The sequence below is a fragment of the Geotrypetes seraphini genome, chromosome 17 (assembly GCF_902459505.1).
Source record: "Geotrypetes seraphini chromosome 17, aGeoSer1.1, whole genome shotgun sequence".
In the NCBI taxonomy this organism is placed as follows: domain Eukaryota; kingdom Metazoa; phylum Chordata; class Amphibia; order Gymnophiona; family Dermophiidae; genus Geotrypetes; species Geotrypetes seraphini.
In genome coordinates, this window is record NC_047100.1 from 44,314,484 (window position 1) to 44,341,361 (window position 26,878).

General features: G+C 42.9%; 1 protein-coding gene across 3 annotated transcripts in view; it reads left to right on the forward strand.

Annotated features, from left to right (window-relative positions):
- The window catches only part of DOCK3 (dedicator of cytokinesis 3), a 694,894-nt gene that overhangs the window by 83,634 nt on the left and 584,382 nt on the right, over positions 1-26,878 (forward strand). For all 3 annotated transcript variants that reach the window (XM_033926008.1, XM_033926006.1, XM_033926007.1), the window contains exons 6-8: positions 4,539-4,687; positions 10,057-10,141; positions 25,321-25,362. In XM_033926008.1, the coding sequence (XP_033781899.1) occupies positions 4,539-4,687; positions 10,057-10,141; positions 25,321-25,362 (276 nt within the window). The remainder of the gene's footprint in view (positions 1-4,538; positions 4,688-10,056; positions 10,142-25,320; positions 25,363-26,878) is intronic.

The window sequence follows — 26,878 nt, forward strand, 5'->3', positions numbered from 1 at the left end:
CTACAGACCTATTTCGCTTATTAATGTTGATCTTAAAATCTTAGCTCGGGTTATGGCCAACCGTTTGGCCCAGTTTGTTCCCTCTTTGGTGGGTGCAGATCAGGTAGGGTTTGTGCGGGGGCGATTGGCATGCCATAATGTTCAGAAGCTCCTCCTTGCTCTGGCCCATTGTGATTCTCGGAAGCAACCCGCGCTGGCTATTAGTTTTGACTCCGAAAAAGCCTTTGATAGAGTAGAGTGGGCCTTTTTATTCCCCTTGTTGCGCCACTATGGGCTGGAGGGGTTTTTTTATGAGAGCTCTTGGGGCCCTTTATTCCCATCCAGTGGCGGCCGTATTGGTTAATGGAATGGCTTCTTCGGATTTTGTGCTCCAGAGGGGCACTCGCCAGGGCTGCCCTTTGTCCCCTCTACTTTATATATTATTTCTGGAACCCTTATTGATTTCCCTTCGATGTCATTCTCAGATAGCTGGAGTAGAGCTGTGGAATTCCTCTTTGCGTTGTATGGCTTTTGCCGATGATATTATGGTAGTGTTGACTGACCCGGTTTCCGACCTCCCTAGACTATTGGAACTGTTTTGCCGGTTTGGGGAGATCTCGGGCCTAAAACTCAATGTGTCTAAATCGGAGGCACTCCCACTTCATATTAGTATTCCGCATATGTGGGCTGACTTCCCGCTCCGGGAAGCTCCACAGCAGGTAAAATACCTGGGGGTTTTGATACCGTCTTCCCTCACCCGACTCTATGAGATCAATGTTAAGCCCCTACTCCGCTTGTGGGGAAATTTGCCGGTATCCCTTGCGGGGCGTATATTTCTATACAATATGATGATTGTCCCTCGGTGGCTTTATCTGCTTCAAACTCTTCCGCTGTGGTTACGGACCGGGGACTTAGCTCGGTTGTACAGTGCTTTGAGGACTTTCTTATGGCGTGGGCGCAGGCCTCGGCTATCTTTACGCATTTTGATGTTGCCTGAGTTGCAGGGGGGATTTGGACTGCTAGACATTCGCGCCTATAATCTGGCTTGTGGGACTAGATTGATTCGGGACTGGTGTATGGAGAGCTCCTCTTTTTTAATGTTTTCTGTGGATAGGGATTTTTTACACCCTATCTCTGGGTTGTTTTTGTTACACGCTCCTGCGGCCCAGTTGGACTCTGCCTACAGGGGACATGTTGTTTGGGCCTATATGAGACATATTTGGAACTTACTGTGTAAACATCTGGGCATAAATTCTAATATCACTCCTCTACTCCCGGTGGTGGGTAATTTGCATTTTAAACCGGGCAGCCACAGCAAGGTGTTCCGGACTTGGCATGCACATGGAATTCGTAGACTGGGGGATGCTCTTTCTGATGGAGGCGATCTTCTTTCCTCGGCCGAATTGGGGTCGCTGTATAGGCTGGGTAGGGTGGACGCTTTCGGCTACCTCCAGCTCCGTCATTATGTTCTTAGCATCTCTGGGGATTGCTTGAGCGGCGCTGTGGCACAGAACCTGGGGAAGTGTTTGGCGTTGGGGGATGATGCGGCACCACGACTTCGCTATTATGTCAATGTTTTGGGCCCCCCTTTACTGACCGAACGGGCTGATTGGTTGGCAGGGGCATGGAGTGCTGACTTGGGCTGCATGGTTTCATCTGAATTGATATCTCGCTGCTTTGTCCTTGTGCGTACCATATCATGTAATATGTTACATAGGGAACAAGAATATAAATTCATTCACAGGGCTTTTATCTCCCCTCACAGAGCACACCGGGCCGGTATTACAGATAATGCGGGGTGTCCCAAATGTTCTGTAAATTCTGCTTCCCTGGGTCATATGTTTTGGGACTGCCCCTATGTGGGAGCCTTTTGGCAGCGAGTCTGGTCCTACTTGTCCTCATTGGTTCCGGGGCTACCGGGCTGTAACCCCTGTATAGCTCTTTTTTACCAGGAGGCGGAGCTTCTTGGATGCACTGTTGGGCAGCGGCAGATGATTTTTAAGGCCCTTTTGTTGGCTAAGAAAGCCATTTTGACTTTTTGGCGTGTGCTCCCTCTTTCTCTCGATGGCAGGGGTCTCTTTATGACCTAGCTCTCTTGGAAAGACGGACTGCGGGCACTAGGGACGAACGCAGGTGGTCTCGATTTCAGGATGTCTGGGAGGAGTATTGGCTGACTCTTCCCCATCGTGAGCGGAGTCTCCTATTGAATTGTTAGTCTCTATTGGGTCTTCTGTCCTCTTATGTATTTTCCCTCTTCAGGTTTTTCTTTTTTCCGTAGATTCTATTGCGGGACTCCTTTCTCCTTCTCTTTCTTTCTTTTTCTCCTCTTCTTTCCTTTGGACTTAGTTCTCCTTTTTCTTGTAGGTTTATTTCCTACCTTTCTTTGGCCTATAACTTGTCACCGTTTGTCTATTTGTTGCTTACCTTGTATATTTCATCTATGTTTCTCACAGGTCGGGAGTAGGGGTGGGTGGGGGGATGGGGGGGTTGACTCTGACGTTATATGTATATTTTGCATTGGGCTTTGGTATTGGGGTGTTTCATTGTGTTTTGGGGGGACTTTGGAGGGTGTTATATGGAAAACTGTATTGAGCTCCATTTGTTTTCTGAGCAATCTGATCTACCTTGTGTTGTTCCCATTTGCTTTGTGTGCGCCCGAGTGGGCGCTTTCTGCTGGATTGCTGGAAGTCCTGTACATTGTTTTGTTTTATGCTTGTTGGTTTGCTCAATAAAGAAATATTATATTAAAAAAAAAAAAAAATTCAACTTTGAATTCTTCCCAAGAAGCGAAAGTTTCTAAACAAATTACAGAAACACTTGTGAGAGATAACATTAATCTAAGGAGAAAATTGGAGTTTTTAGAAAATTGTTCTCATAATAATAATCTTAGACTTATTAATTTTCCTAGAAATGCGGCAGTAACTCCTAGAGATATGTTGGATGGAGGTATTGGAAATTTCTGAGGAGTTGTTGCCACCAATTACCCAAGTGTATTATTTACCAATAAAAAGGGAAGAAAAGTTAAAGGAAGAAGATAATCAACAAGTGCTTAATATTTCTACAATTTTGGAACTTTCAGATAGCGAACTTGCAAAGCCGGCAACACTTCTTCTTACAGTAACCTTGACACCTGACAAAAATTGGTTATTAAGACTTTTCTTTAAGAATAAACAGAAAGACTTTCTAGGGTATAAAATACAAATGTATCAAGATCTGTCACGAGATACACAAAAATGTTGACGATAATTTTTGTTGTTAAAGCCGGGAGTTATAGCTCTGGGGCGACCTATTTTCTTCGTCACCCGTGTAAATGTGTGATAGTGTATCAATTTAAAAAATATGTTTTCTTTGATCCTAGTCAACTGACAACCTTGTTGTCAGCTGCTCGCCTGAAAAAAGGAGAGGATACATGAAGCACTCGTAGATTTTGATTTCCTGTCTCAGCCAATAACTGAAAATCTTTATCCTTATTTTTATCTCTTTGTTATTATCTCGCTGATTCTACATCTTGGTTCTTATTGAGGACTTGAGTCAAAGTTAAGCTGTATTAAGTTATATCGAATTAGTGGATTATGAATATAAGTATGATATATTGTACTTAAAGTATTCATGAAGAAAATCAAGTGTGTATTTATAAGATTATATGAATTTTTCTGATACACTTGTTGTAATATGCAAAATATAAAGAAAGAAAAAAAAAAGAATTAGTGGATTAGTAGGATATAATTTATACTGTTCTTTATTTGTTACTTAACTTTATCTTTCTATACAAGTGATAACTTGATTGTAATTGAAAACTGATAAATAAATTTAAAAAAAAAATAGCTTTGAAACAGTCAATAAACTGCTTTGAAACAGTAGGGAAGTATGGTATTTGGAAGGAGTGTCTGAAGATTAAGTACAAGAACTAAAAGCATCCTGAAGGTAGTGGTGGTGGTGACATGGGTGATTTTTGACACCCCCCCCCTCCAGTTTTCCACACTAACAGATCAGAATGGATCTGGGAAGTGAAATGCAGTATTTCTTTTTTTTTTTTTTATGTTTATTCATTTTAAATCTTTCAACAAGTGTACAATAAAATCATCATTTAATATACAACATCACTTGAAGCTCTACAATTTCTCAAGAAAAAGATTATATCCCACCCCACCCTCCCAAAAATTATATTCAAATATAATATATATCATATAATATAATAATTTAGATCATTTGTTTTATAATTTGATATTGAAAACCACAACCCCCCCCACAAAACATTATATATTATGTAGGAAAAAATGCTGATTATTCATTATAAAACTTATTAATGGCCCCCACACATCCTTAATTTTCTTCATCACCCATGTAAATGTGTGATAGTGTATCAATTGCAAAAATATGTTTTCTTTGATCCTAGTCAACTGACAACCTTCTTGTCAGCTGCTCGCCTGAAAAAAGGAGTGGATACATGAAGGGGGGAAATGCAGTATTTCTTTTAAAAACACAAACCTGTCTTTTGCTGAACTGTTTTAATTACTGAAATGTCAGCAAATTGTGTAGTCCAATTATTCTTCTTACAGAAACACAAAGTGGATCTGTTCTACAAACTACGCCATGTAATGAATGAACTTGCTGATCTCCGAAGGCAACTGTTGTCTGGCCACCTTATACAGGACCAGGTACGAGAGGTGAAGCGACATATTACAGTTCGACTGGATTGGGGAAATGAGTAAGTATGACATCTTTATTCATCAGTGCTATTACTATTGCGCTGATGTCTAGTAAGCAAAGTTGCCACATATGCAAAATAAATTAAAGAGCACCATACTGTATAGATCTCTCAAGTAAACGTTTGGTCTAATTAACATTGTATAAAAACATTACTTGGTGGCTATGCATTTGTTTTTTGTATTTCTTTTCATTGTACACATCTAAACATAAAAATAGGATACCTTCTAAAAATAGGATGTGTGCTGTAACTGTTTAAACACCTGGGTGTTCATTTTCAAAGAACTTACAAACACAAAATACCATAGTAATCTATGGCGCTTTGAAAATGAGCCCTCTGGTGATCTTAATAGGCTATGTTATAAACCCTATATCTAAAACTGTTTAAGAAGACCAAAAAATTAAATATTTAAAAAATTTTATTTTTTTTATTTTTTAATTCTTTATTCATTTTTAATCATTCAACAAGTGTACAATAAAAAGTGATACATAGGTTCAACAATTTTAAATATCTCTGATCTGCAACACTAGAACATTATATCCTAAGTTTTTAGGGGAAAATGTTTTTTTTTAATATGCAATTGTGTATTAGTAACTGCATCCTCTCTTTTTCCTTAAAATTTATTAGATTGCATTCTATGGTGGTCAGATGAAATCTTGCCCATAGGCATAGCCAGCTTTTTAATTAGATTTTTGTGGCTAGGACAGCCATAGTAAGCCACTCCATTTTTATTTTTTTTTTAATCTTATTTTTATTATTTTAAACAATTTACAAGTTACACCACTTGTTAATGAAATACAATGCAAGGAAAAAAATATTTAAACAATTAATTTTTGAAGATCAAAGAAAAATGCACTTCCTCAGACCATTATGATACCAGTGGGGGAGGATCATAATAAAGGTAATGGGAGAACTGTTAATACTGTACATCAAGATTAATAAAGAAAAAATAGCAATAACAGATAACTCAGGCTGTCTTTTTTTTTTTTTTTTCTTTTCTTATCATTCATTTGGTAGTGTCAATTTTTATCTTCTTTTTTTTTTTTTAATCTTTATTCCTTTTTATTCCTCTCAACAAGTGTACAATATTATTACAATTAATTCACATAACTCACTTGACATTCTTAAACAATATTATTATACATGTTTTAATTCCCCCCCACCCACCTCCCATCCCTTCCCATATCAATAAAATAATCTATCCAAACATATACATACTTAGACATCCCTCTTCCATAATACAATTAATCATACATTAACCTATCCCTCCCCCACCCTTTCTTCCTCAAACTCTTTTTTCATTTTATTATATACATTAATGCACAACAAATATATCTCATCATATTACATACATCCCCTAATATTTCATAACAACATATTTCCAATAATTTCTTATATCCATTAATCAGTTGAAATATACCGCTATTTAATTAGATTATCCTATCCCCCCCATTTCTACAAATTATCCCCTAAGGAAAAAGAATAAACCTTAATCATTATAATATTCAATTAATGGCCTCCACACCTCCTGAAACCTTTTAAAATGCCCCCTCTGTACTGCAAGAAATCTTTCCATCTTATACATATGGCATACCGAGTTCCACCAGAAACTACAATTCAGTCTAGAACAGTCTTTCCAATTAGTCATTATTTGCTGAATTCCCACACCAGTAAGAATCATCAGTAATTTATTGTTTGCTGCAGATATTTGGCATTTAGCCCTCATGCACATTCCAAAAACCACTGTGTCATAGGACAATGCCAAATGACTCTCCATCATTAGGTTAACTTGATCCCAGATTGATATCCAAAATGCCTGAATACATGGACAATAAAATAAAAGATGGTCTAAAGTTCCAACTTCAATTTTACAATGCCAGCATCTGTTAGACTTAGAGCAATCTAATTTTTGTAATCTAGTAGGGGTCCAGAATGCTCTGCAACAAAAAGAACCATGTTTGCCTAATAGATGCCGACATCGTACCTTTAATTCTCCAAGACCAAATACGTGGCCATTGAGATGCACTAATCTGATACTTGATCTCAATGCTCCAAATATCTCTTAATCCATTTTTAGGTTTCTTATTCAAATAATTAGATATAATTTTATACCACTTTGCGGCCTGGTGTCCCAGAAAATCTGCCTGGAAACATAAGAATTCTAAGCTGTAATGTTCATTTAAAGATTTCCATTCAGGGAACCCCACCTGAATAGCCTGCTTCAACTGCAACCACTTATAACTTTGTTTTTTATTCAGACCATATTTATGTTGCAATTGTGAAAAATCAAGCAGCTTACCATTATCAATTACTTCTTTTAAGGATCTTATATCTGCTTTAATCCAATCCTTCCAGACAACCTTAAACCCGCCTATTTGTATCTTGGAGTTTACCCAAATAGATTGATGTATCGATTTTAAAATAGAATCAGTAGTTATTTTGTCTACAAGTCTTAATGTTTTCCAAGTATCCATTAATACTCTATTGTCTTTACGTATTCTAGGCATTTTTATACTAAGCAGAAGATCAAGCCTAAGTGGAAATATAAGTGATCTCTTCACCCATAACCATTCTGGTAGTTGTTCCAAAAGCTCTGGGAGGACCCAATACATACCTTGGCGCATGATATAGGCCTGATGATACCTATAAAAATTGGGAAAATTTACCCCACCCTCCTGAATTGGCCTTTGTAAAGACACTAGAGCCACTCTTGCAATTTTATCCAGCCAAATAAATTTAACCAGAATACTATTTAATTTTTTATAAAAAGACCCCTGAAAAAACACTGGTATCATTCCCAATTGATAGCAAACCACAGGCAAAATCATCATTTTAACAGTTTGAACTCTTCCCCACCAGGACAAATGTAAAGGATTCCATTGCTCACACAACTCTGTTACTTTTTGTAATAAAAATTTTTCATTTATTCTCATTGTCTCTTCGAGTGTTTTATTCAACCAAATACCTAAGTACTTTATTCCATCCTCTTTCCAAATAAAAGGGAAAGAATCAAGTATACCTTTTGTACAATGCACATTTAAAGGTAAAATCTCTGATATAGTCCAATTTATTTTGTATCCTGAGAATTTTCCTAATGTATCTATGACCTTCAGTAGACATGGGATTGTTGTTTCCGGATTCCTCAAATGAAGCAAGATATCATCTGCATAAGCGGATACTTTATGTTCCACTCCAGCACATGGAATACCCTGTATGTCCTTTGCCTGTCGAATAGCTAACAACAAGGGTTCAAGAACTATATCAAAGAGCAAAGGAGATAATGGACAACCCTATCTAACTCCCCTCTGCAATTTAAAAGCATCTGAAAAATTATTATTTATATATAAACGAGCAGTTGGGGAGCTATACAGTGCTTGAATCATTTGTATAAATCCGGATCCAATACCAAACCACTCCATAGCTTGATACATGAAATTCCATTCTACACGATCAAAAGCCTTCTCAGCATCTAGTGATACCGAAAAAGCCGGATCATTAATTTGTTTTGTTAAATAATACATCTGAAATGCCAGTCTAGTATTATTAGAAGAGTGTCTTTGAGCAACAAATCCAGTTTGATTCATTCCTATTATATGCGGAAGAGCTTTAGCCAATCTTAATGCTAAAATCTTAGCTAATAATTTACCATCTCCATTTATTAAAGATATAGGCCTGTAGTTTGTTATCTTCTTGAGGTCTAGGAAAGATCTCAGATGTTCTGGTTGAAAAAAGACATATCTCAGTCCCAGATATTTAATTACACATTTGCAAGGATATGCCAAGAGGTAACTGGCACCTAGCTTCTTTGTTTCCTCTCTCATTGCTAGGATCTGTTTTCTTATCTCTTGAGTAGATTTGGTGACGTCTCGGTACAGCCATAACCTCTGACCGCAATAGAGAGAAGTAGGATTCTTAAAATATATCTGCATAATTGAGTTCAAGTCCTGTTCAAAGACAAAGTTGACTACTAAGGTTGCTCTTTAACTTGAGAGATGGATGCTTCCAAAATTTCTGTAATATTAAGAAGATCCTTTTCTGATTGTATTGCAGTCGTGGGGACTGAATCAACTGACTTATCTCCTGTGTTATTCTTATTAATAATAGGTAGAAAGAATGCTTTGTTTATAGGAGGAATTGCTTGTGGCGGATACTTTAAATTTTCCAACAAATAATTTTTAAATACTTCTACAGGTGGTAAGCCAAACATTTTAGGGCAATTAAGAACCCTAAGATTTTCCAGACATTTGCTGTTTGTTACGTTTTTCTGTATTTTGTATTTTGTTCTTGAAAATTTTAATAAACAATATTGAACTGAAAAAAAAAAAGAACCCTAAGATTTAAGCGTCTGCTATAATTTTCAATTGCTTCAATTTTCCTATGAATAAATTTTTGATCTTTTATTACCTCAGAGATCGTACTTTTCAAAGGGCTAACTTCACTTTGAATTTTCTCCATTCAGTCTTTATGAACTTTGTCAATGTTGAGGGAAAAAGTATCAACCTTAGAAACTAGTACCTCTAGGTCCTGGGCAGTCTTCAACTTTTGCATCCAGTCTTCCTATGGCCTCCAGGAGTGTCCCCAAAGTGATTTCTGCTTCCTTTACTGGTCTCCCAGTCTTCAAAGTGGATTTCTCAGCCAATATTTCACTCGGGGAAGACACTACTTCCAGAGTGTCCCCAGAGTCTCCTCTTCCATATTTCCAGGGCTCAACCCTGGCACATGCTCCTTTGCTGGACATCAAGGAGAAATCAATGTCGGGGGGTGGGGAGGACAGGAACAAAGAGATTCCTGCTACTCTAGGTTGAGCGCTTCCACGCTTGAACCCGATGCGGAGCTCAACACCCCATCTTCAGTCCGAGTCATGGTGGTGGCTGACATCCTCTCCAAGTACTGAGGAATGGTTTGCTGGAGCGAGGTTGAAACTAAATGTGATCTGAAACATAAAAACATGATGGCAGATAACGGCCAAATGGCCCATCTAGTCTGCCCATCCGTAGTAACAATTATCTCTTTCTCTCTGACACATGTCAGAGAGAAACACAAGGCCCTAGGGCCGAATCCGGCCTGACTGGCTGTTTTATGCAGCCCATGGTAACTGTGTGCCCGACACAGGTGCATCAGGTGTCTGAAGATTTTAAATTTCAGCGGCATGGAGGTGGTAGGTAGGGGAGTCGGGAACTAGCACTCCTTAGTAAAAGGACCCCTAAGTATCGATAGAAGTTTCAAGTTTCAATTTATTTGAAATACAGCAAATACAACCACACTTAGTCTAAGCAGTTCACAATAACTGACATGCATGTAACTGTGTTTTTATAGTATATACTTTTGTGCATATGATCCATATGTAGTGACCATTTGTTTTTTCTTAGGCATTTGGGTCTGGATTTGGTGCCACGGAAAGATTTTGAAGTCGTGGATTCTGATGAAATCAGTGTCTCAGATCTCTATAAAATGGTAAGAAAGCAACTCAAGTTTAGCATGCACATTACATATTACTATGAGGATAGTTTTATAACAGGGCATGTAAGTTGTAAAGGTACATAGGCTCATATGTTGTACACTCCACAAGTAGGGAAAAGAATGGAACTGACAACACTCTCTTATCCCAGGACAAGCAGGCAGGTATTCTCACTAGTGGGTGATGTCATCCGACAGAGCCCCGATACGGACATCTTGCAAGCATGTCTTGCTTGAAGAAACTCAGAAGTTTCGAGATGCCCGCACCGCGCATGCGCCAGTGCCTTCCCGCACGATGTACCGGGCGTGTCTCCTCAGTTCTTTTCTTTCCGCGGAGCTGAGAAGTTTCACTTCATTCTGCGCTGACTGAATTTCAGTAAATTTGCCTTCTTTGTACCGCGTTTTTTGTTTATTTGATTTATTTCAATTTTACTTTATATTTTCTTAAAAAAAAAAATAAAAAAAGTTAAAAATTATTTCTTCCGGCGGTTCGGCCGGGCCGGCCTCGTGGCTTAGGCCTAGCGCCTTCGACCTTGCGGCGACGATTTTCCGGCCTATGTCCCGGCCAATCACCGGTTTTAAAAAGTGCAGCAAGTGCCAGTGTGCGATTTCGTTGACGGACCCGCATCGACGCTGTCTTCAGTGTCTTGGTCCAGAACACGTTCCGAAATCGTGCCGGCCTTGTTCCACGCTTACTGCGCGCTCGTTTAAACGGCGCTGCTTGCTCTGGGAGTCGATGTTTAAGATGGAGACTGCCAAGGAGCCGTCTGCTTCAACTTCTGCTGATGTTTCGCCGGTCCGTTCGAAACCTGCATCGACGACTCCTGCATCTGGCATTGTGAAGCTGGCATCGTTCACACCGACTTCAGCCTCGAGTTCGACACCGGTGCCTGTCCCCGTCTCCTCGGCTCAGGTACCGCCTTCCACTGTCCCTCCGGTGGTCATCAAAGTGCCTAAAGCTAACAAGCAGAAGCACTTGGCCACAAAGGAGCGCGAAGACCGTGCTGGAGGACCCCCTTTCGGTGCGGATCCCTCCATATCGGCTTCGCTGCGATCCCTGCTGGAAGCTCAGTTTGTCGAGCTTATGCAATCTATGGGACCCCGGCTTATCGCCTCCATTCAGGGTGACCTCCCGGTCCCGGTCCCGGGGGGCGGACCGCCCCCTCCCCCTCCTCCTCGTCGTTCGATCTCACTGCTCGACGAGGAGGATCGACGGAGGGCGGTGGGAGCCTCGAGGCGGGCTTCCTTTAGTGATATGCCGCCTTTGGAGCCCATCACGCTTCCTCGACATCAGAGTACTATGTCAGCCCCTGATAATCGGAGTCCTGGGCATACCGCATCGCAGGAAGAGTTTTTCCGCACTCCATACCAGACCTGGGTGGCACTGCGTGAGTCCGCATCCTTGCCACCTCTGCGATCCACTGCATCTAGTCCCATCCATTCCTTGGAGGCTTCGGGGGATCGTGCGATGCATAGAAGATCTCGTTCCCCATCCCGTCACCGGGAGGGGCATCGATCTCGACACTCATCTCGACACTCCTCACGTCATTCGGAGGTGTCCCCGCAAAAGAAGATACAGCGTATGGGATACTCCTCGTCGGATTTATCCCCGCCTGAGGGACCGGAGTATGAGGAACCATCTACCTCCTATTCTCCTTGCCGCTCCCAGCTCTCTCTGGACCCGGAGGCTTCCACTTCTTCTAGTCCGTCTCGCCGGCCGGCGCTGGCGGACCAACTGTCCTTTTCCTCCTTCCTCCGACAAATGGCGGATGACTTGGATGTAACTTTGGACACTGGTTCTCGATATTCTAAGGAGTATCTGGACACCATGCATTTGCCTCACCCTCCGGCGGAGACACTCCGGCTTCCTCTGCATAAACTGCTTGACCAGACTTTCATGCGTTGTTTTGAGACACCATATTCCATCCCTGCAGTTCCCAGTAAGTTGGATGCTCGATACCGCATCGTCCACCACAAAGGGTTTGAGGGGGCACAACTATCTCATCAGTCCCTTCTGGTCGAGTCCTCCCTCAAACGATCTCATCCCTCCCAGGTTTACGCCTCAGTACCACCGGGCCAAGAAGTGAGGACGATGGATAAATTTGGTAGACGTATCTACCAGAACTCTATGATGGCGACTCGAGTGCTCAATTACAATTTCTTCTTCTCTTCATATTTGGACTTCTTCTTGCCGGTGCTCCGCAAGTTCATCCCTTTTATCGATGCTCAGGCTCGATATGAGTTTGAAGAGGTGGTGGCGACCCTTTCCCAGTTACGCCTACAGCTGATGCAATCCTCCTACGATGCCTTCGAGCTCTCGTCACGTGCTGCGGCCTGTTCGGTAGCCATGCGTCGCCTGGCATGGCTTCGTACGATTGATATGGATCCGAACCTCCAAGACAGACTTGCAAATGTGCCTTGTGCTGGGGCGGATCTGTTCGATGAGTCTATCGAGATTGTTACTAAGAAGCTTTCGGATCATGAGAAGTCCTTCCAGTCTATCCTACGGCCTAAGCCCAAGCCTCAACAGTCTCGTCCCTCTAGGCCGCCTCTGATTTACCAGCGGCGTTATCAGCCGAGGCAGACTCCTCCTGCGAGGCAACCTGCGAAGAGACAGCCTCCCCAGAAGCCTCAGCAGAAGCCTCAGATGCCGGCTGCACCCAAGGCTACTCAGCCTTTTTGACTCTCTTCCAGGGAGCATAACCGACCTCGTTCTGTCTCCCCCCGTTTTTCCCATTGGGGGTCGTCTCCATCATTTTTGTCATCGATGGGAGACAATCACCACGGACCTTTGGGTCCTTACCATCGTAAGAGAGGGATACTCTCTTAATTTCCAACGGGTCCCCCCGGACCACCCGCCAAGAGAGTATCCTTCCAACTTGACGCAGACCGCTCTTCTCCTCCAGGAGGCTCAGGCTCTGCTTCGGCTTCGGGCTGTCGAGCCAGTTCCATTAGATCAGCAAAACCGGGGGTTTTACTCCCGGTACTTCCTGGTCCCGAAGAAGACGGGCGATCTGCGTCCCATTTTGGACCTTCGAGTCCTCAACAAGTTTTTGGTCAAGGAGCGGTTCCGTATGCTGACCCTTGCTTCTCTCTATCCCCTCCTTGAGCAGAACGATTGGTTATGCTCTCTGGACCTCAAGGAGGCCTACACTCACATCCCTATTCATCCGGCCTCCCGCAAGTTCCTCAGATTTCGGGTGGGACATCTGCATCTGCAGTATCGAGTGCTTCCATTCGGCCTTTCCTCGTCTCCCAGAGTCTTCACGAAGTGTCTGGTGGTGGTGGCCGCTGCACTCCGGAACATGGGTCTCCAGGTGTTTCCATACCTCGACGACTGGCTCATCAAGGCACCGTCGGCTCCAGAGGTCATTTCGGCGACCTTGACTACAATTTGTTTCCTGCAGAACTTGGGCTTCGAGATCAACTTTCCCAAGTCACATCTTCAGCCCACCCAGTCTCTCCCCTTTATCGGGGCTGTCCTGGATACCATTCAACTTCGAGCATTCCTTCCTCCTCAACGCATGGATCCTCTCCTTCTACTCTGCCAGTCGGTGTCTTCTCGCCAATCCATCTCAGCGAGACACATGATGGTCCTCTTGGGCCACATGGCATCTACAGTTCATGTGACGCCTTTTGACAGACTACATCTCAGAATTCCTCAATGGACCCTGGCATCTCAGTGGACTCAGGTGTCCGACCCGTTGTCCCGTCACATTGTAGTCACTCCTGCTCTACGGCAGTCTCTTCTCTGGTGGATGATCTCTTCGAATCTATCCAGAGGTTTGCTGTTTCACTCTCCTCCCCACCAGAAAGTTCTCACGACCGATTCATCGAACTATGCATGGGGGGCTCATCTGGATGGTCTTCGCACTCAGGGGTTCTGGACCAGTGCGGAACGACTCCATCAAATCAATCTTCTGGAGCTCAGAGCCATCTTCAATGCTCTCCAAGCTTTTCAGCATCTGCTTCACGACATGGTGGTCCTTATTCGCACAGACAATCAGGTCGCCATGTATTATGTCAACAAACAAGGGGGCACGGGCTCGGCCCCTCTTTGCCAGGAAGCTCTTCGAGTCTGGGATTGGCCGGTTCGCCACAACACCTTCCTCAAAGCTGTCTACATTCAGGGGAAAGACAACGTCTTGGCAGACAAATTGAGTCGTCTTCTCCAGCCTCACGAATGGACGCTCCACTCCGACCCCCTTCATCAGATCTTTGCTCAGTGGGGAAAGCCTCAGATAGACCTCTTTGCAGCCCCCCACAACTTCAAACTGCCTCAGTTTTGCTCCAGGATCTACACTCCTCATCGCCTCGAGGCAGACGCCTTTCTACTGGATTGGGGGCATCGCTTCCTATATGCGTTTCCTCCATTTCCTCTCATTCAAAAGACTCTGGTCAAGTTGAGATCAGACCATGCCACCATGATTCTGATTGCTCCTCGGTGGCCCAGACAACCTTGGTACTCCCTTCTACTTCAACTGAGCAGCAGGGAGCCAGTGCTTTTTCCAGTGTTTCCTTCACTACTTACTCAACATCAAGGTTCACTACTTCATCCCAATCTGCAGTCCCTCCACCTGACAGCTTGGTTCCTTTCAACATAACTCCTCACCAGTTCTCTCAAGCAGTGAGGGAGGTCTTGGAGGCTTCCAGGAAGCCTGCTACTCGACAATGCTATTCCCAAAAATGGACTAGATTTTCTTCCTGGTGTCTTTCCAATGCCACGGAACCTCAGCGAGCTTCCCTATCTTCTGTATTGGACTATCTTCTACACCTATCTCAGTCTGGTCTCAAGTCTACCTCTATACGAGTCCACCTGAGTGCTATTGCGGCTTTCCATCAGCCTCTACAGGGGAAACCTTTGTCTGCTCATCCTGTGGTTTCCAGATTTATGAAAGGTCTTTTTCATGTCAACCCTCCTATCAAACCTCCTCCTGTGGTTTGGGATCTCAATGTTGTCCTGTCTCATCTCATGAAGCCTCCGTTTGAACCTCTCAACAAGGCTCCACTTAAGTATCTCACCTGGAAGGTGGTTTTTATGGTGGCCCTCACGTCTGCTCGCCGGGTCAGTGAGCTTCAGGCCCTAGTGGCGGATCCACCGTTCACTGTATTCCATCATGACAAGGTGGTTCTTCGTACTCATCCAAAATTCTTGCCTAAAGTGGTCTCTGAATTTCACATCAATCAATCCATCGTGCTTCCAGTGTTCTTTCCAAAGCCTCATTCTCACCCTGGAGAATCTGCTTTACACACTCTGGACTGTAAACGTGCTTTAGCTTTCTACTTGGATCGCACAAAGCCACACAGAACTGCTCCTCAACTTTTCTTCTCCTTTGATCCAAACAAGTTGGGACGACCTGTATCGAAGCGCACCATCTCCAACTGGATGGCGGCTTGTATCTCTTCCTGCTATGCCCAGGCTGGATTATCCCTTCCCTGTAAGGTCACAGCCCATAAGGTCAGAGCAATGGCAGCCTCTGTTGCCTTCCTCAGATCGACACCGATTGAGGAGATTTGTAAGGCTGCCACTTGGTCCTCGGTTCATACATTCACCTCTCATTATTGTCTGGATACTTTCTCCAGACGGGATGGACAGTTTGGCCAAACAGTGTTACAAAATTTGTTCTCTTAAGTTGCCAACTCTCCCACCATCCCATTGGGGTTAGCTTGGAGGTCACCCACTAGTGAGAATACCTGCCTGCTTGTCCTGGGATAAAGCAATGTTACTTACCGTAACAGTTGTTATCCAGGGACAGCAGGCAGCTATTCTCACGTCCCACCCACCTCCCCTGGGTTGGCTTCTCAGGCTAGCTACCTGAACTGAGGAGACACGCCCGGTACATCGGGCGGGAAGGCACTGGCGCATGCGCGGTGCGGGCATCTCGAAACTTCTGAGTTTCTTCAAGCAAGACATGCTTGCAAGATGTCCGTATCGGGGCTCTGTCGGATGACATCACCCACTAGTGAGAATAGCTGCCTGCTGTCCCTGGATAACAACTGTTACGGTAAATAACATTGCTTTCTTTCCTTTCAGCTTACCATGTGGAGTTGGTCATTTTTTTAGTTCTGTCAAGTTGCAATTTAAAATCTGAAAGATGAATATAAACTGAGTTAATCCCATTCTCATTCTGTTTTCTTTCTTTTTATTTCCCATGTAACATGTCTATTTTTAATCTACTTTTATTTTAATGATCTTCTTTTTAAAAAAAATTCTTTATTCTTTTTATGTTTAACATCAAGTGCACAAAAAAATAATAACAATTTGACTAATAAATCACTTGAAATTCCACAAACATTTTCAATAAATAAAATTTATCCCCTCCCCTACCATCATAATAATAATAAATAATACATATAATATAATAAATTCTTCCATACCTTCATAACAAATATTGAAATCCAAAACCCCACCCCCCTCCCCATTTTTTCATTTATGTTAATCAGGGGAAAATGATATCTATTCATTACAATAATTTATTAATGGCCCCCACACATCCTTAAATTTATTAAAATATCCTTTTTGAACAGCAAATGTTCTTTCCATTTTATATATGTGACACACTGATCTCCACCAAAAACTTTAATTCAGTCTATTCCAATTTTTCCAGTTATGCGTTATTTGTTGAATGGCAACTCCTGTCAGAATCATTAAAAGTTTGTTATTATTGGAAGATATTTGGCTCTTGGCTCTCATAGACATGCCAAATAAAACTGTGTCATACGACAATGCCACATGATTCTCTAACAAACAATTTATTTGGCCCCAAATCAACTTCCAAAAAGCCATAATAAATGGACAATAAAACTGAGTTGGATAACCTGGACAAACCTGGACATACTGAACTACCTGGTGGAGAAATACCTTGTGTATGTTGGACACTACAGCCATTTTAACACATATTTTCTCACAGTCTAAGCAGCCTTTCTTTACAAGCTAACCAGATGGAACAGCATGTACTTCGCTAATCTATGAAAATGATACTCCTGCTGGCCTAGTTCTTGTCTTCCTAAGGAGGATACTTCTCCAAGGTTCGGTGACCATTGTTCATTTGTACTGAGCTGTTATCAATGCCGTATGACATATGCAAGGCACCCTGAGAAGCCATAAACCACCCATAACAAGTAACAACCCCTGAAGGATGAAGGGGGAGTAGGGATGTGGGGGGCTTGGTGCCTGTCTCTAAAGCAAGCCATGGGATCCAGGCATGGCCAGGATGCTGGAATGTCACCCTTGCATCTTTGTTTCAGTTTGCTGCATAGGACTGTCTACAAGGACACCATCCTGAAGACATACAGTGTTGTAGAACAAATCAGCCTCAGCAAGGTGATAAGGATTCAAGACATGGACAAAAGAAGTTCCCGAAGTGCCCTCTGTTTCTGGACTGCTAGGGCCCCTCTCGTGGGGGGGGGGGAAGTGAGAGAGGCATGGACTGGGGGGGGATAGTTAGGTATACATTTTTTGTATCACTAGGGAGTCATATGACCAGAGTTCGGGGATGAGCCTTTTGAAACAAAGCAAGAATTTATCTGTATAAAAGAACATGCATCACAAGTAGGGTCAGAGAGGTTTACCTGCTTATGCCGGAGGGTGTGCTAGCCCCCTGCTCGGCATATGAGTGTAAGTGTTACTCTCCATTGCATATTCTGAACTGACAATATATATTTCTTTCTGTTATGACTCCGCTGCTATAAAGTCCTTGCATCGAGATGACAATGCCAACATCTATTAGACTTAGAGCAATCCAATTTTTGTAAACGAACAGGAGTCCAGAATGCTCTATGATCTTCTTGATCTTTATTTAGTAAAGTATAATTCTCCCAAGAACAAGAAGGATATCTTCACATGTGGTGGTGTTATCTTTTTTTTAATTATTATTAGAAGAACAGCTAAGATACAATAAAACCCCAAAACAATCTCCATAATCCACAACAAGCAAGGTATCGCGTATATATAGCCACAGGGCCACACATAAGCAGCTCAGGGAAATGCAGAAAGCAAGGTGAGTGCACATAGAAAACAGGAAGAACCCAAGAAGAACAGAAGAAAGACATAGGAAGAAACCTCCCAAAGCAACTTGATCACAGTTCCCTCCCAGCCATATTGGCTGTGTCAGTTGTGGTACACTGATCTGGTCCATCTACAGAGGGACAAGAGTCACAAACTGCCGCTTCATTCAAATCTCTCATAGGGTCCAGTGACCCTGGGGGATCCAGAATGCTTTGGGCTTCCGGCTTGGCTTTGAACGCACAGCTTTAGTGCTCAAGGGCTGCTCAAAAGTGGTTAGGGTTACCTTCCTAAGTTGTAGAAGCTGGCTTTGGTTGTGGCCTAGGCTAAAGAACAAAGAATTAGAATAAAAAAGAATAAGAACAAAAAAGGAAGGAGGTTTTTTTTTTATGATGATCAATGAATGAAACGTGGAACCTTTACAGACTTGGCTATGCTGCTTTTTCAGATCTCGCTGTCTTAGTATTTCTTCAGGATGGCCTTGAGAAGGGTCTAGTGGGATGGTTCCTTCAAAGTACAGGTGGCAAACCTCTCTTGCTTTAGGGCTCAAGTGGAGAAGGGATAGATTCTTCAGACTGTGGGGAACCACAAGTACTAGGGGTCACTCGGAGAAATTGAAAGGGGACAGGTTTAGAACAAATGCTAGGAAGTTCTTTTTTACCCAGAGGGTGGTGGGTACATGGAACGTGCTTCTGGAGGATGTGATAGGCCAGAGCACATTACAGGGGTTCAAGGAAGGTTTGGATAGGTTCCTAAAGGATAAGGGGATTGAGGGGTACAGATAGAACTAGAGGTAGGTTATAGAAATGGTCAGAAACCACTTCACAGGTCACAGACCTGATGGGCCGCCGCGGGAGCGGACCACTGGGCGCGATGGACCTCTGTTCTGACCCAGTGGAGGCAACTTCTTATGTTCTGATGTGGCTAGATTTTTGAGACATGATGGCAGATAAAAGAAACATGATGGCAGATAAAAGTCAAATGGCCCATCCAGTGTTCCCATCTTCAGCATCCACTATCTCCTCCTCTTCCTAAGAGATCTCACGTGCCTCTCCACGCTTTCTTGAATTCAGACAGTCTTTGTCTCCACCACCTCTAGTGGGAGACTATATATTTATTCTATGTTCTATATTGTTCTCCCAAGGGAGCTCAGAACAGTTATATGAATGAATTCAGGTACTCGGGCATTTTTCCTTGTCTGTCTTGGTAGGCTTATAATCTATCTAATATACCAGGAGCAATGGGGGGATTAAGTGACTGTTCTCCCACTAGGATTTCTCCCTTTATTTCTAAAATGTTAGACCCAAGTTCTCATACAACAATGCGGTCTGACAAATATGGCAACTGTTCTCTCTCAAACTAAAGAAGAAGGGCAGGCTTATGCTCTGTGGTTACAGCCTAGCTCTCTGGGAGAAGCAAAGCTTTCTGGGGATTTAAGTCCACAGAGCACACTTTACTTATACATCTTAGCATAGACACTTGTACTTATTCTTATACAAGAAACTGAGTAAATGCCTACATAAAATGAGCATAGCATTTGGTAATTTATAAAATTTGCTTTACAATATGATGTTCTTATGTTCTTAATATTTAAATTGAATTAAATTGCAACATAAGGTGTTAATAGTCCATGGTAATAGTCCATGGTAATACCATGGTAATAGTCCATGGTAATACCTGAAGAATGTTCAGTTAATGTGGGCTGCAGATTTAAAACTTGTGTACAAAGTCATGAACAGTTGTTTGAAGATGTTTCTCCATGAGACTGTTTCATTTGAAAAGAAATGTTTGAATGACAGTAATTGAGTGGTGCAATAGAAATCATTTAATCTAGTGCAATAGGTATGTCATTCTGGATGGACAGGTAATATCCCCATGCTCGAAACCTATACAGAAGGAATCCATTCAAGCTTTTCAATGCCTCCTCCTTCACCAAAGAACTCTACTATCCCCTTCAGTTTTTCCTTCTGCATGCAAGCCGGAAGAAGTCTTTCTGATCTGCTCTTTATATTTCTTTGTTTTTTCATTGGTTTTTTTTTTCACATTTTTGGGTGACTTTCAGTGCTCGGCACTCCCCATGTCAAGGGAAAAACTCTGCCTGCATGGTGAAGAAGCAGACTGAAGGTCAGCAGTTGACGTGTTAATCCCTCTTTGGTACCTGTTGGCTAGCCTGCAGAGACTTTTGTGGTGCTCGGGGTCTGAACCCTTAGAAGCTTTACTCGCCTATTCATTTGCAGGGGTTTGAGTGCAGGCTCTTAGGCTCGGCAGGGCTCTTCAGAGTGCCGGCTACATTTTACCTCCCTCTCCCCTGCCCTTATTTGCATCACTGGGTCCATGGAGGTTTGAGGATTAGTCAAACATTTTTCTTTTTAAATTCTTTATTCATTTTTAAACTTTCATCAAGTGTACAAAAATTCATAATAAACAATTAATCTGAGCACTTGAACATCTTATCATTATAATCTATAAGTAGAAATGTAACCCTCTCCCCACCAGCCCTCAAAGCCCATTATTCATTATAAGATCATATACTAGAAACCCTCCCCCCACCCAATACATTTTTCTGACTGGTAGCCTGAAGATTCAGCGTTGGAGGAACAGTCTAGTTGAAGCAGTAATTTCTTCTTCCAGATCCAACTACTTTAAGAGCTGAGGCAGGCTGCAGCACATCTCCAACACGGGTCACAATGAGTAAGAGTGTTCAGCTTATAAGGAAAACTGGAGAGGTCTTTAAAAGTTGTTTTTTTCAGGTTTCTTCCCATTTTCTTAAGGTTTCTCACTTTCAAAATCCCTTTTTTTTTTTTTTTTTGCTGGGGTTTTTTGTTTTAGTTAAGGCTTTTTGGAGCTGTTTTTTTGGTATCAAAATGCTGCCACTGTGGCCCACATTGGATTGCCTGATTAATTTTTTTAAAGTTCTCCAGAACCTCATTTTGCCTCAAAAATGGCAGGGATGGAGTCTTAAATCTCCTTTACCCTTAGGTTTGCGCTGGATGGGTGCCCAAAGAGCACCCTTGTGCTACGTACTATGCGGCACGTGAAGGTAGGCGGGAGCCGCTGGCTTAGCCTTCCCATTGCTTCCTAGGGGTGAGGAACGATTGGGGGATTCTATCAGCTGGGAGCAAATCCCTTCCAAAGCCCTGGAATGGTGGTCAACCTAAATGCAGGAGCCTGGAGGCCACAGAGCCCAAGAGACATAAGCTGGAGTTTCAAGTTTTAAGTTTTATTAATTTTTAATATACCTACCATCGACGTGCATCTACCTGGTTTACAATGCTAAAAAGAATTATAGGTTAAAAAAAATATATAGTAATTATAAGTGGGGGAAGAGTGAACATTAAAAGATAATTTACAAGTGCAAACTTGGACTTGAGGGTAAAGAGTCATCTAAAGGAGAGTCTGCGCTGCCTAATACAGCATTTTTTCTAGAATTTGTCAATATGATGTGCAGAACTTATCTGGATGGACAAGATCCCCAGCTTGGGCTCCCAGGGTGCAAACAGCTCAGAGGCTGGCTAGGATCCAGTAGGCCTTTCCAACAGAGACTTGGAGGGTGAGGGGTCTGTCTGCAAGCCTTTACTGTCACTGCTTGGAAATGCAGGGTTCTAGGCAGGAGCGAGTACACAATATACAATGGGGGCCCTCAATCAGGGCAATGGCTCCATTGTTCAGACCCTCAGCTCTATTAGAGCTTATTGCCTACTCACTGCGGGAGTGAAACCTGAACTTCCATCAGGCCCCATCTGCCTCATTACTCTATATTGAGCAGAGAGAGAGCCCAGTCATCTTTGTTTCCCTGGCATCCTGATTTGAGCATTATAGTCATGGAGAATTGGGATGCTCCTGAAGGGTCTTTAAAAGTAGCTAAAACAATGACTCTGCAATATCTGATGGCACAGGGGTGTCAGCAGATGCTTGCTCAGCCTAAGGTAGATTCCTTGGTAGCGCAGGTTGCAAATGCCAAGTGAGGGAGGTGTGGTATTAAAGGATCTGCAGGATCGCATAGTGGATGTGATCCTTAAAAGACAATTTGAGGTGCTGGCCTTAGGAATCAAAGGAGCTGTAGCAGCTTCTTTTGTTACCTGATCCTGTCATAACAGGTTGAGGGGGCTTGAACTGGTGGAGGGAGATCCTTTGCTCCAGCTCCTGTTAATAGGCGTGAATTTCGTGGCCACTTCTCTCTGCGACATCAGCAGAGTCATGAGCAAAGTCGGTTTATTCAGTCTCAGCCTGCAGAATGCTCTGGATTAGGCAAAGGGCAGGGGATTCTACTTCCAAGGCTACCCTCAGCACACTTCTTTCAAGGAGCAAATATTGTTCAGAAAGGGGCTGGACGATCTCATGACCAGTGTGGCAGATCGTTGCCTGAAATTTCTTCCTGACAGCAGACAAAAGAACGTAAGAATTGCCGCTGTTGGGTCAGACCAGTGGGCCATCGTGCCCAGCAGTCCGCTCGCGCGGCGGCCCTTAGGTCAAAGACCAGTGCCCTGAGTCTAGCCTTACCTGCGTATGTTCTGGTTCAGCAGGAACTTATCTAACCTTTTGTTGAATCCCTGGAGGGTGCTTTTCTCTATAACAGCCTCTGGAAGAGCATTCCAGATTTCTAACACTCTCTGGGTGAAGAAGAACTTCCTTATGTTTATATGGAATCTATCCCCTTTTAACTTTAGAGAGTGCCCTCTTGTTCTCTCCACCTTGGAGAGGGTGAACAATCTCTCTTTCTCTACTAAGTCAATTCCCTTCAATATTTTGAATGTTTCGATCATGTCCCTTGTCAGTCTCCTCTTTTCAAGGAAGAAGAGGCCCAGTTTCTCTAGCCTCTCATTGTACGGCAACTCCTCCAGCCCCTTAACTATTTTTGTCGCTCTTTTCTGGACCCTTTTAAGCAGTACTATGTCCTTTTTCATGTAGGGCGACCAGTGTTGGATGCAGTATTCCAGGTGGGGGCGCACCATGGCCCGGTACAGCAGCATGATAACCTTTTCCGATCTGTTTTTAATCCCCTTCTTAATCATTCCTAGCATTCTGTTCGCCCTTTTTGCCAAGATGATAAAGGGGATGGAACTCCTCATACAAGGAAAGACTAAAACGGTTAGGGCTTTTCAGCTTGAAAAAGGTATAACTGAGGGGGAGATATGATTGAAGTCTACAAAATCCTGAGTGGAGTAGAACAGGTACAAGTGGATCGATTTTTCACTCCGTCAAAAATTACAAAGACTAGGGGACACTCGATAAAGTTACAGGGAAATACTTTTAAAACCAATAGGAGGAAATTTTTTTTTTTTTTACTCAGATAGTACTTAAGCTCTGGAATGCATTGCCAGAGGTTGTGGTAAGAGCGGATAGCATAGCTGGTTTAAAGAAAGGTTTGGATAAGTTCCTGGAGGAAAAGTCCATAGTCTGTTATTGAGAAAGACATGGGGGAAGCCACTGCTTGCCCTGGATCGGTAGCATGAAATATTGCTACTCGTTGGGTTTTGGCCAGGTACTAGTGACCTGGATTGGCCACTGTGAGAACGAGCTACTGGGCTTGATGGACCATTGGTCTGATCCAGTAAGGCTATTCTTATGTTTTTAAATTGAAAATAAAATTATTTTTCTTACCTTTGTTGTCTGGTGATTTCATGAGTCTCTGGTTGCATTTCCTTCTGACTGTGCATCCAATATTTCTTTCTTTCTGCCTCCTGCATGCTTCCTCTCCTCAGGAACCCATTCCCTTTCCCAATTAACATCTCTCTCTCTGTCCCTCCATGAGTCCAACTTTTTTTCCTCTCTCCTTGACCCCTATTGGCAATATGTCTCCCTCTCTCTTTCTCACTGTCCATCTGTCTTTAGAGATCCAGGCATCTCTCCCACCCCCTCTACTGCCACAGTCAACATTTTTCCCTCTCTCATCCCCCAGATCATGTGTAGCATTTTGCACAACTGCCCAGCAGCTCCATGCCCAGTTCTCCATCACTATGTTCAACATTCCTCCCCCTTGCATTTCCTTCAATCTGCCCTCTCCACCACCATATCCAACATTTCTCCCTCTCATTCTTCTATTCCCATGCATCTCTACCTCACTTCTCTCTCTATGCCTAATTTACCTTTCTTCCTTTCCCCATGTGCACCATCTCTCATTCATACACTCATGCCAATCAATTCTCCCTTTCTATTCCCTCCCTTCAGTGTTTAGTTCGTGCCCTTCCCCTTCCCTGCCTTCCAGCTTTGTCTTAAAATTAAGTTTTACGCTGGGGATACCTGCCTGCTCCGCCCTCACCCCCCAACCCCTTCCCCAAGCCACCATGTCCACAGTGAAGAGGTCGCTGCTAGCCTCTCCAATTTATTTAAATGACCTCATACCAAAGGCCCTACCGGGGCTCCACACCAAAGGTGCCCGCAAAGGTGCTCCTGCCCACCCGCCGCACCCCACCCAGTGATATATGAATTCTTTGTAATTTTAATTCTTTTTTAGTTCTTTGCAATTCAGTACATATGTAAAAGCCATCACTTATCTTTTGTAAAAGCCCAACAGGATCTCAAGAAAAGCCCAGGAAAAAATAGTAAAGTATATCATAGAAAAGCATTAAGGGGCCCCTTTACTAAAGTTTAGCACACGTTGACAGACATTAGCATGTGCCAAGTACCACATGGCCCATAGCTATAAAATGAGCCGCACAGTATTTAGTGTTTGCTAAACATTAGTAAAAGGGCCCCTAGGTATCCATAAACCTTCCTTATAATCTTAACCAATTGGCAAGTCTCTAGGCAGACACAATATTCATAGTTTATCTATTAATACAAGCAGAGCTTTAAGAAGGATTACAATAAGGGAGTTGCTGCATTTTTTTTTCTTAGCACTGGCTCCTTGTTACCTTATGTTAGTGACCCAATGCTTATGGCAGAAAGAATAATTTCAGATTCAGCTTGTATTATTTTTCAGAAATATTGTAGTTTGTGTTATTCAATTTACATAATAATGAGGCATTTATATGCTTTACATCTCATTATGTATCTTATTTTTGATGCACGTTACAGGACAAATAATGACTCTTTAGGGTCAAATTGGAACATAATCCTGTCTTCTTAGCTGTGCAATATGGGTTTTTCTTGTATTGCAAGTAGTTAATGGTAAGTTTAAAATACAACCTGTAAGCAAAAGCAGAATTAATAATTTCTTTCCTTTCTACAGCATTTATCTAGCAGACACAGTGTACAACAGAGCACATCACAAGTGAGTATTTGACTATTGATATTCCACTAATCTGAAAAAAACCCCAAAACTTGCTCTTAGCATATTGCCACATCAAAGTCTAACAGTACACTTCTCCCTCCGTATTCGTGGTTTCCGTATCTATAGTTTCGCTTATTCACGATTTTTCGTCGGCCGACTCCGCCTCCAAAAATTACATCACTCTTCCTCGCGCTGAGAATTTCGTGTTTTGTGTGTTTGTTATTTTTTCGGAAGGTAGTGTGTGTGTGGGGGGGGAGCGAGAAGGGTAAAGTGAAACAATTACTCCTCAGGACACTCCCCCCATATGTCCCCCACCTCTTCTTTGTCCTGTGTGTAAAATCGGAGTGAACGGTGAATGGAGCCGGCTGCGGATTAGTGCAGAGCATGGCTCGCTTGGCCTGGAGGAGAGAATGGAGAGCAGAGCCATCCATTTCCAGTGCATTCATGTGAAGCTGAAAGGGGGAGTGCCATGGGGCTTCATGTTGAAATGGGGTCTGGAGCACGGGGAGCCGCTAATCGTGTCCAAGGTAAGCAAGGGGCGGGGAGGCGATAGTTGGTGTCAGCCCGCCATGCACTCAACAGTGTGTACTTTCCCCCTGCTCAGGAGCTCTTATAAATCCCCATAGTACACTACTGCATTCGCGGTTTTAATGGTAAAAACTCTGACTTTTACAGAAAACCGCAAATAATTATTGAAAAGTTATTCACGGTTTTTCCAGATTTGCAGCTGTGTTCTGCCCGCATCCACTGCGAATACGGAGGGAGAAGTGTATAGTTGTGACACAGAAAAATAATATGGACAAATTCCAAAAATAACAGGAAAAGCAACAGGAAAAATATCTAGTCAAAGCAGTCATGTTTCAAAATTAAAATAAGGGGCCCTTTTACAAAGTTTTGGTAAAAATTAACACAGGCCTACTGTAGCAAAAAAGTGGCATACTGTGGAGTGAACCTTCTAACTCCTTCTCTTTTGCCTCCTTCCATACAGCACTTCTCTCTTCCCCTTCCATCTAGCATCTCTCTTCTTCTCTATCCATCCCCCACCTCCGGCATCTTCTGCTCTCCACACACCTCGGCAGTTAAAAAAAAATATGTGCTGGGCCATGCTCTCTCTCTCTCTGCTCCCTGGCTGCTCTTCTGATTCCACTCTTCTGAGGCACATATTTTTCTTTTCTTGTTGCTGCTGCTGATGATCACATCATACAGAGGCAGTAGACCCCATGTTGTACTGGACCTTCAGGCATTGCCCAGTTTCCCAAATAATCAATCTGCCCTGCTTTCTTCCCTCTCCCTTCCCTTCCTTTCCTCTCCCATCTTATCAATTCCTGCTGCCCTCAACACACCTCTTACCAGCTTTCCAGGCTTTCTATTCCCACTTGTTTCTCGTATTCTTTTATTACATTACATTACATTAGTGATTTCTATTCCGCCATTACCTTCCGGTTCAAGGCGGATTACAAAAGGAGTTATCTGGCCATTTCCAGAGGAATTGACGAGTAGAGCGGGTTGCTTCAGA